We start from the raw sequence: 10,737 nt of genomic DNA, 5'->3' as shown, positions 1-10,737 counted from the left end.
CATGGGCTCTATATTTATTGAGACAGTAAGCACAGCGAGTCACTCAATTGATTTTCTTGAAATACATATATATTTTACAATCCTATCTACAACCCTCTTGCTTTGCAAACCGGAAAACACTTTATATAAATACTATCTAACTAGCTTTGTTTTCTAGAATATGAAGTTGTAAATACTAAATAGACAGTGCATTTAATAGTATAAATGTGGTTTAACATATCTGCACGATCAGGTTATCAATATGTAATTGTCATATTGATGAAAAGTATAATTACATTAAGTATTTATATTAGGGCTGTCAGTCGATTAAAATATTTAATCGCGATTAATTGCACATTTTTTATCTGTTCTAGATGGATATTTTTCAAGTTTTAATACTCTTATCAACATATGAGTGGACAAATATGCTTATATGTTTATCATTTGAACAATGACAAATAATCTCATGAATTCTCATGAACACACACACTGAACATTACAAATATTCGCCTCAATTCAACCTGGAACCTCTCATACAATACAAAGTGTGTGTGTGTGTATATATACTGTAATGGATCGTTGGAGCTATGTGCAGCTCAAGGCATATATGCTCGAACGGGAGCTGCCCTGGACGCTGCAATCATGTTGCGCACTATCCGTGCTGAGTGTGCTGACTTCTCGTACAATGTCCCACTGTCTGGCTTCCTGCATAAAGTCAAGTGCTCGGCGCAGTTGTGGTGAAATGTCGCTCCTCTGTTTTCATTGAAACAGCTCCTTATATCTGTTAGCGCAGCTAGCTAGCACTAGATGCTAACAACAACAACAACAACAACAACAACAACAACACAAGGTGTGCCTCGTTCGCGCCACACATACACACACCCTCCCGGTCCTCCCGATGGCCAGTCAGGGCCTGCCGGTGAGCGTGGAAGTGTGGTCTGCCACAAGCGGGGCGGGCGGGGAGCGGGGGCTGTCAGCATCAGCTTGCGGATGGTATTTTAAACTCGATGCGCTCTGAAACTACGGGGCGGCCGAGGACAAAACATACACATTTGTTAATCGCATTAAAAATAATTAGTGGCGTTCATTTTTATTAACGCGTTAACTTGACAGTATAATATTATATATATGTGATATAATTAACATCATGATAGCTGTGGTTAAGAGCTCCCTATAACAGTTTGTCTCATGTTTGTAGCCCCTTTTATAGCAGAATTAGCCTTTAAACATGCACGGATGTCAAGGTTGAAAAGTCGATATTTCAAAGCAGGAGCCATGCAGGGTCTTCATACTGACATATGTTACTCTGCAGGTCGAGGTCTTTCCAACAATATATTTGGTGTAGCCCTACCCAAAAGTTTTAATTTTCTCATATCACAGGCCAACCCTGTCTCGTCAAAATTACGTTCCGACAGAAATAAACTGCATTCCCAATTACGTTTAGGTAGAAACGTATTTCTCCCACTTCACGTTTGTTTTGGACGTAACTCTACGTTTATTTTCTACATATATTTGCCATTTATTGTCTTGCTTTCCTACAATGCGCCTGACCACGCACGGGGCTGCTTATTATAAATGCATTGTAAAAAAAATGGTTCGGCTGCATTCAATATTACACATCGACCCCGTACCGTAGTTCTTTATTTATCTACAGAGATTTGACTCAACACGGACACCGGAAACTGACACCGTTTTTAATTTCACAATAAAGTTGATAGTAATATTATGTTTGATATGTATTATGTTTTATTAACTAGACCACTGGGTCATGTTATTAAGACCCTCTTTTCTGTCGGTTTGGTGTTACAAATATCCAAACAATATGTGGATAACAACAACATACATACGTCATAAACTAAACTGTAAACAGTAGTATATTTTATTGTGTTAACACTATTATCGTGACAGTTTGAAACGCCTAGTGGTTAAAGCATGTTATTGAATTTCTTTGATATGTTAGATTTTATGAAAAATACATATATTAAGAGTACATACAAAATAGGGGGAAAGTAGATGGTCAATGATAGAAACATAGATGAAAATATCAAGAAGATGCTGTAAGTCAGGGGTGTCAAACTCAATTTCATCACGGGCCACAATAGCATTATGGTTACACTCAAAGGTTTGGACACACCTTCTCATTTGAATGTTTTTATATATTTTAATAATTGTCTACATTGTAGATCATTACTAAATACATCAAAACTATAAAAGAACACATATGGAATTCTCTAGTAAACTAAAAATGGTTAAAAAATCCAGAATATGATTTTTATTTTAGATTGTTCAAATTAGCCCCCATTTTGCCTTGATGACAGCTTTGCACACTCTTGGCTTCTCAATATAAATATACATATGTAAATATATAATATATATTAATAATGTATTATATTACATTATTGCCTCTGCATTGGATTATTATCAGTTCTCGTAATAACTTCACAAATAACTACATCTGAAAGCAGAAGTCTAGGGCAAACAATTGAAAGCAAATATTCAACAATTACACCAATTGTATTGAATATAATAATCTTTGCAAGCTCTTGCGGGCCACATAAAATGAGGTCGAGGGCCGGATTTGGCCCACGGGCCTTGAGTTTGACACCCCTGCTGTAAGTGATCTCTACAATAAAACAGTTTAGTGCCGGATATACAAAGATATTAATAGGAGGATGTGCAAAAGAGACAAACTAATTAACCTTTATTCAAACATTAAAGAATACTTTAAATTAAGGTATTCTTTTAAATAAGAAAAAACACGTTGGGGGTATCTACAGATGAATATTAAGCCTGACAAAGTACTTAAAGTCTAATATATTGTATAGTTTGTTGTTGGAACTTGACAATCAACTTTCCTGCACTTATATTAAACCCTTATGTTGTGTTCGGGGGTCCCGTGACCCGTTTCAAGTTAAAGTTATATAATAACTACGCTCTAGTTTGTTTATCGGAACAAGGCTTCATGATATCCTCCACAGCAGCTATAGAAACACTACAACACTTATTTTTGACAATTTTAGCCAAGTCTGAAGGTCTCTAAAAAAAAAAGTGTATAATTTGGTGTTGGGGTCTGGGGAGACCCAGCCGAATTGTTGTGGGTGACTCGGGTCAAATTTGGCCCAATCAAGATTCATCTTTGACTTTAGACACCCCTCCCCCTTCATCCACTGTAACAATTTTTTTCGCAACATGCACCTGGTCTCCCCTCCCTCTGCCCCTCCCCCCAAGGGAACTCAACCTTTCTCAAAGAATATGTACACCAACACTTGAACCTGAACTCACACATGTGCAATATGTGGTGTAATGTGCTTTGGGGCATAACATTAAATGACAACAGGATTGTACGGTTATGAATGCATTTTAAGTTATATATATATATATATTATATATAAGTTATGATGTAGTTAAAACAATATTGGATAATAGTCATTTTTGTTGTGTTTTGGACTGAGATAAATGTAAGTGTTACACAAGTTCATTTGAAAAACAGAAAAAACTCCATCCATCCATCTTCTCCCACTTATCCGTGGTCGGGTCGCGGAGGTAGCAGTTCCAGCAGACAGAGACTGTCATCAAAATGCATCCTTGGCATCTCAGGAAATTAGATCCCTTATTGTGAAAGTCATGTTTTAACTAACAGCTAGAATAGCTATATTGACACTAATTATGTGTAGACATACAATATACTAACAAAGAAATAAATTAATAACACCTGTACACAGATATATATCTATTTATTCCCAAATATACATACACAACATTGATGTGTCTGATGTAAACATTACAAATATTGCAAAGGATATTTATTTAGAAAGAACATACAAGGATCAGATGAGTTTTCATAGTATATATATATATATATATATATATATATATATATATATATATATAATATATATATATATATATATATAAATACAGTGTGGAGGATTTATATGGACAGTGATATCAGATATAAAATGATATATGAGTGATCTGTATTGCTACCAGAGGGGAAGCAGCTGGACCAGGTTGTGTCCACAGTGTTCCTCAGATAATTGTGAATGAACGATGACAACGGTATAGGTTGGTTGTCTATTTTAGATCCTGGGAAATAGTGAATATCAGTAGCCACAGAGTGGTTTAGATTCTTAGTGCAAGTAGGGCATACATGGGAACTGATAGTCTTGCAGAATTAAGTTAATTGTCCAGTATGAGAAAGGTGTCAGTTTTCTAATCAATTTCGGAATCAGAGTCACTGTCGAAATCCTCAGATGAAGCACTCTGCAAGAAGTTGATGTTCTCTGCTCCAGACAAAACTTGCAGGTAACACGCTCTGGTGTGCGTCTTCATCTCTCTGATGTTCTGCCTCTTCCTGAAGACAATGCTTTGGACCCCTTTCAACCCCTCGTCGCTTAGGCTCCAAGGCAGGTCTTAAATAGAAAACAATAACAAAGAACGTCTGTTAGTAATACAGTCATTATTGCATTGTATGTGTAATTGGATTTAAAATATGAATACATACTTTGTATCGGCTCACTGGGCAGAAGGCAGGACAGCTCTTTCAGGGAATCAGCACGGGCTTTGAGAGCTTTCCAATGGTGGTCCATCTCTGTGACCACAATCTTCTTCTCCTCCTGAAGTCTCCTTATTGCCATGATGATGTCAAACGCCTTTCTTTTAGTCTTCAGATCCACTGAGTCTGGATTGCATTTATGAGAAAGACTTAAGTCATGTGTATGTGAAATTAAAATGAATAGAGTCCTATGGGGTTACAGATTGACATGTGACACATTATGGGTTATGTGTCAGATTTGTTGGAAAGTAGTCAACAGACTAATGTACATACCACTGTGCGGTTGCTGCCATGGCCAAGCTGTCTCGCCAGACAGAATGGTTTCCAAGCACAGAGTTTCTGTACTTACAACCATTCGGTTGTAAGTTTCCACAACAGAAGTCAGGATCCCCTTCTCTGTCCTGATCTTGCGTCGGATCCTGGCACGACCTTTGCTGCCGTCTGTGTCTTTATAAAGACGCTGGGATCGTCTCTTGATACTAGCCACCAGCACCTCAATTCTGCTGGCCAAGGCATCAGCATCATTTGAGGTGGTTGTTGTTTTTTTGCGGCTAAGAAAGAAATAAGTGAGTTAATAAGATTTAATATTAGAACGTTTCTGAAATACCTTGACTTCAACCAAACTGGTCTAGGTATAGAGCCTCAATCAAAATCAAAATTGCAGAAGGGCGTTACTTTTTCTAAAGTCATATATGTTAATCATTTCCTCAGTACATGACATGTCACTTGTTAGACACTTTTATCCAAAGCGACTTACATACTCAATACTGTGGACAATCCCCACGGGAGCAATTTGGGGTGAAGTGTCTCAGGGTTTGAACCTGTGACCCCCTGATCCCAACACCAACGCACTAGGCCACTGCGCCATAGCCTCCCTTACCTTCTGCCCACTCCTTGACATCATTGACCCAGTCTTCCAATTTGCTCTCTGTCACTGCCATTTGCACTTTCATGGTCTCCAAGTTCTGCAACTGGTTTTGCAGAACTTTGGTGGTCTACAATGACAAACAATCAGAGCCAACAAGAACAATTATTTCAGCCCACAGCTTCGAATAATGCCAAAACATATAGCATCTTAAAACACATTGCTGATGTCCTTACCTTCTGATATCGGTGACACAGTGAGGTTGCCAAATTTCTGAATTTTTGCTGATTCCAGCGCATGGCCATGAGAGTAAGCATGTCTGTGCGTCCTGCAAACACATACAATATGATTTTTACATTATTCCAATTACCTATTGTGCTTAGGATGTTATAAGAGCATTATGTCGTCGTCTCACCTGCTTTTGTCATGTGTTTGGTTGTTACAGCAATCCTAGAGAGAAAGGCATTGCACTGTTCCACTTCCTCTCCGAGTGTTAAGCCAGCCCCCTCCTGATACGCCCCACTCCATTTCACCTGGTTAAAAACAAATATTTATACTTTTCAAATCAACAAAAAAAAGGTTAGGTGTTCAACAGTTTTTTTTTTAGCAATTGGTAATGTTTCCTTACCTCGCATTTGAAATCATGGGCTTTGGCATGAAATACCGAGAGGAAGGGCCTCATCTGGAGAAGGTGCTGAAGCTCTGGGCAGCTCTTTGTAACTTTTTTAAGGTAGGGCCAAAATGTACATGTGACATCCATACAAAAAAAAGTGATATTCCTGCTGGCCAGCTTTTCTTGCAAGTACAAGGGATAGGCAAATATTTCTCCCCTGTACATATTCAGTGCACAGAGCAGTACTCCATGGCGACACACCGCAAGCTCCAGGCCCTCCTCGTCTACCTTGCTGGTGGATCTTTGGGAAGTCTCTCTGGCTGCGGACCACTCCCCTCCACAAACACCTCTTCCAGAGACCTAAAATATTGAAAATGGTTGATAAAAGTCCAAAGAATAATCTTAACATATTAAATAGAAGGCAACCTGTATATATATTTAAGAATAATTACGAATATAATTATTATAGTATGTCATTTTACATGTTTAGTTGTCCTGTGGATATAGTCCACAAATCGTGTCACTTCTTCATCCTTGGCAATGAAGACGCCTTCAAATGTGGCCTTTTCCTCGGATCTAAATACAACATAGGTTTTTGTCAGTGTTTAAAGGTGTCAGGATAGTTATATTACAGAGTTTTGTTTGTTATGAGTTAAACACGGAGATTAGAAACATTTCCGAGTACCTAGCTGCATGCTTGAAGCGGTAGTGCTTACGGTTTCCATCCACTGAAACCGCAAGCATATCCGGGGTGCATGCAGGACAGATGAAGCTCTCCTCTTTGCAGATGTTTTCCACCTCAAATCGGACAGCCTCCCACTCAAAAAAACTTTGCTGAAAGTTGCCTGCTGAGATCTTCCCAGACTATTTCCAAAAAATAAATTAACCATTAATTCAGTGAAGAAAGTATGCAACTAACATATTTTAAATCCACAAAACCAACAGACGATCAATACTGTAGGATACATAAATCTAGTACTCACACGGCCAAAGCGGAAAGTTCTTTGATCCAGCATTCTTAAAAATGCCTGGCAGGAAAGTCCTGGTGCGGCCATCTTCATCTCTTCAAATGAATAAAACACATCTGTTTCATAAATTGTAGAGAAGTGAAGTGTTGCAGGCCAGTAGCCACTCTGGATAAGATCGTCCAATCCAGCAGCCCAAGTGGCATCACATGTGTGACAACTCAACTCAGGCATGCTGAGATCGTGTCTTCCTAGAAAAAACGAAACGCATTAATTGTAATGCAAAACGTAGCAAATAGTTGTATGTAAAATTCACACACACATCTATGGCAACACTTGTGTGTTGTATAATTGTTAAATATATATATTTTAGTAGTTTTCAAACAAGACAAATATTAACATATTTACCATTAATTGTGACCACAGCAACAACCTTTCCTGGGTTGACCCTTAAGGACACTGTTGAGCATCCACAGATTTTCTCAGGCATTTCTACAGGCATAAGCCGAACTGAAAAAGATCATACATATGAATTAAGACCATTTGTTTCGATTCGGAAATATAACATTAATAATTTAAATTTCTACAGTGCCTTTCACGAAACCCAAGGACGCTTTGTGATGTGAAGATTTATCAAACCAGACAATGCCGTACATTGCTAAAACAGTACTGAGGGACTAACTAATATTGAGTATACACAAGATTAAAAATTAAATAAAAGGAAATATGAGTCAAAGGGGCATTGTTTGAAATGTCTAATGACCAATGATCTCTAAAAGTTCAATAATGAAATTAATTTTAAACACTTACCACAATGGGAAAGAGCCTTGTCAGCAACAAAAGTTGTTGGAGGTAATGGCTGGAAGAATCCAGCTGTCATGGCATCTCTGTTGTGAAGTACTTGTCTGGTGTGCATGCTAACATCACATTCAGCACAGAGGAAAGGGCGTGGTCGGCAGTCACGACAACGGACAGCAGCTGGATTGCTCCCACACTGTTGGCAGATACGGTTTGCAACATTTTCTTGTGCTGCTGTGCTGTTAATCAGACGGGGCCTCTCAGTCTTCCACCTCTCTAAAAAGAGACTTTTTCTTGTGCCCCAGTCTAAAGAAGCCACAGGAGGAGCTGTTGGAGCAGATGTTTCTAGCTCATCACCAGAGGCATCGCTTAGTGATAGCTGGAGATCTTGTAGAAAACACTCTGTTAAAAGATAAGGAATGAAACAAAAAAACATTGTTTTATACTACATCAAAGTTTACTGTATGGAGTAGCTGTGGCTTGGAAATATTTAACAGCTATGTTTATAATTATGATAAATTGTTTTTAAAATTCAAACATGGAATTAACATTTCCAAATCAGTGCCACATCTCACAGAAACAAGTACAGACATATGGAGATACTGATTTAGGCTTAGAGAAACACAATACATTACATACCAACAGTCTCTGGAGCAAAGACCATCTCACAGTCAGTGTCAGGAGCATCAACACGAGGAGCTTTCCTCCGACTGGGACCAGCTGTACAAAACAAAAACCTTTACCATAAATACTATTCCAATGTCTTCATTAACCCTTAGATAGAATTAGATTTAGTCAAATAATCTGGTCAAGTGCTATAATCATGTCAGATTACCTATCAAATGTAAACATATTTTGGCCGTTGGTTTGGTTTCCACCAATACTTAACTCGATAGCATGTCTGCATGTAAGGGAGGAAACGTATACAAAATGTACACCACCCCAAATTTATCATGTTGTTGATAGTGCTACAGATGCGCTGCGAATAAAATTAGACTGTTGCTCCTTTGAAAAAGAAGAAAATAAAACAACATAGACTAGCTCCATGGCATAATGCCGAAACCCCGCAAAATAAAGCAAAAGTCGAGACAACTTGAAAGGATATGGCGTTCTACTAAACTTGAAGAATCTCGTTTAATTTGGCATATTACTCTCAATGAATATAAGAAAGCATTGCGTAAAGCGAGAGCAGCCTACTACTCTTCATTAATAGATGAGAATACGAATAATGCAAGATTTCTTTTCAGCACTGTAGCCAGGCTGACAGAGAGCCACAGCTCGATTGAGCCTTCTATTCCCATAGCACTCAGTAGTAATGATTTTATGTGCTTTTTTAACGATAAAATTGTTACTCTTAGAAACAAAATTAATGACCTCTTGCCTTTGACCAGTATAGTGTTATCAACAGCTCCCGGAAACATAAGTTCTAATATTACACTAGATAGTAAACTAGAATGCTTTTCAGCCATAAACCTTGAACAATTAAATTCAATGATTCTCTCTTCTAAACCATCAACGTGCATGTTAGACCCAATTCCAATTAAGCTGTTGAAGGAAGTTTTTCCATTAATTAGCACTTCTTTATTAAATATTATGAATATGTCTTTATTATCAGGCTATGTTCCACAATCATTCAAAGTAGCAGTGATAAAACCGCTTCTTAAAAAGCACAACCTCGATCCAGAGGTTTTAGCCAACTATAGACCTATTTCTAATCTTCCGTTCCTCTCAAAAAATTCTTGAGAAAGCGGTCGCAAAACAGTTGTGTGATTACTTAAAAAACAATGATTTATTTGAAGCTTTTCAGTCTGGCTTTAGAACACATCATAGCACAGAGACAGCTCTGGTTAAAGTCACAAATGACATTCTAATAGCCTCTGACAAGGGACGTGTCTCTATTCTTGTTTTGCTCGATCTCAGTGCTGCATTTGATACTATCGACCATGATATCTTATTGCAAAGACTAGAGCACTTAGTTGGCATACAGGGAACTGCTTTAGGCTGGTTTAGGTCCTATCTATCTGAACGCTCTCAGTTTGTACGTGTCAATGATGAATCTTCCACGCAAACCAAAGTTAGCCATGGAGTGCCACAGGGCTCAGTGCTCGGACCTATTTTGTTCACATTATATATGCTTCCGTTAGGCAATATTATAAGGAATCATTCTGTAAACTTTCATTGTTATGCGGATGATACTCAACTATATTTATCAATCAAGCCTGATGAAATTAATCATCTAAATAAAATTCAAGACTGCCTTAAGGACTTAAAAACGTGGATGACCTTAAACTTTTTGATGTTAAACACGACCAAAACTGAAGTTATTGTACTTGGCCCGAAGAATCTACGAAACAAATTATCTAAGGATATACTAACTATGGATGGCATTAATTTGGCCTCCAGTGAGACTGTAAGGAATCTTGGTGTTATATTTGATCAGGATTTATCCTTTAACGCCCACATAAAATCAATTTCAAGGACCGCCTACTTCCATCTACGTAACATTGCAAAAATCAGGCATATCTTGCCTCAAAATGATGCAGAGAAACTAGTCCATGCATTTGTTACTTCAAGGCTGGATTATTGTAACTCTTTATTATCAGGGTGTACCAAGAAGTCAGTCAAGTCGCTTCAGCTGATTCAAAATGCTGCAGCTCGTGTACTAACCAGAGTTAGGAAAAGGGACCACATTACTCCTGTTCTGGCTGCCTTACACTGGCTCCCTATAGAACACAGGATAGAATTTAAAATTCTTCTTCTCGCCTACAAAGCCCTTAATGGGCAGGCGCCATCTTACCTTAAAGAACTCATTATACCCTACTGTCCTACTAGGGCATTGCGTTCCAAGAATGCAGGGTTGTTGGTTGTTCCTAGAGTCTCTAAAAGTACAATGGGAGCCAGAGCCTTTTCTTATCAAGCTCCACATTTGTGGAATCAGCTTCCAGTTTGTGTTCGGGCGGCA

At 38.2% G+C, this 10,737-nt stretch overlaps 1 protein-coding gene across 1 annotated transcript; it reads right to left on the bottom strand.

Moving 5' to 3' along the window:
- Positions 1-5,191: 5,191 nt before the first annotated feature.
- LOC117548923 lies at positions 5,192-8,490 on the bottom strand. Its single transcript, XM_034220455.1, has 10 exons — positions 8,415-8,490; positions 7,788-8,177; positions 7,386-7,487; positions 6,996-7,228; positions 6,698-6,876; positions 6,495-6,588; positions 6,028-6,372; positions 5,815-5,932; positions 5,636-5,727; positions 5,192-5,529 (listed from the first exon to the last, which is right to left on the bottom strand). The coding sequence occupies exons 1-10, from the start codon at positions 8,437-8,439 to the stop codon at positions 5,386-5,388; spliced, it is 1,722 nt and encodes a 573-aa protein (XP_034076346.1). The 5' UTR covers positions 8,440-8,490; the 3' UTR covers positions 5,192-5,385.
- Between the last annotated feature and the right edge of the window lie 2,247 nt (positions 8,491-10,737).

Source organism: Gymnodraco acuticeps, unplaced genomic scaffold (assembly GCF_902827175.1).
Source record: "Gymnodraco acuticeps unplaced genomic scaffold, fGymAcu1.1, whole genome shotgun sequence".
Classification (NCBI taxonomy): domain Eukaryota; kingdom Metazoa; phylum Chordata; class Actinopteri; order Perciformes; family Bathydraconidae; genus Gymnodraco; species Gymnodraco acuticeps.
The sequence above is the reverse complement of the archived record's forward strand: the minus strand, read 5'-3'. Positions and strand labels throughout refer to the sequence as shown.

Excerpts from the sequence above, each read along its gene's own strand:
- LOC117548923 (XM_034220455.1), bottom strand. The coding sequence starts at position 8,439 with ATGGTCTTTGCTCCAGAGACTGTTG. Across the intron at positions 6,877-6,995 it reads GAACTTTCCGCTTTGGCCGT|TCTGGGAAGATCTCAGCAGG; the intron begins GTGAGTACTAGA and ends TTTTGGAAATAG. Across the intron at positions 6,589-6,697 it reads CGCTTCAAGCATGCAGCTAG|ATCCGAGGAAAAGGCCACAT; the intron begins GTACTCGGAAAT and ends TGTTGTATTTAG.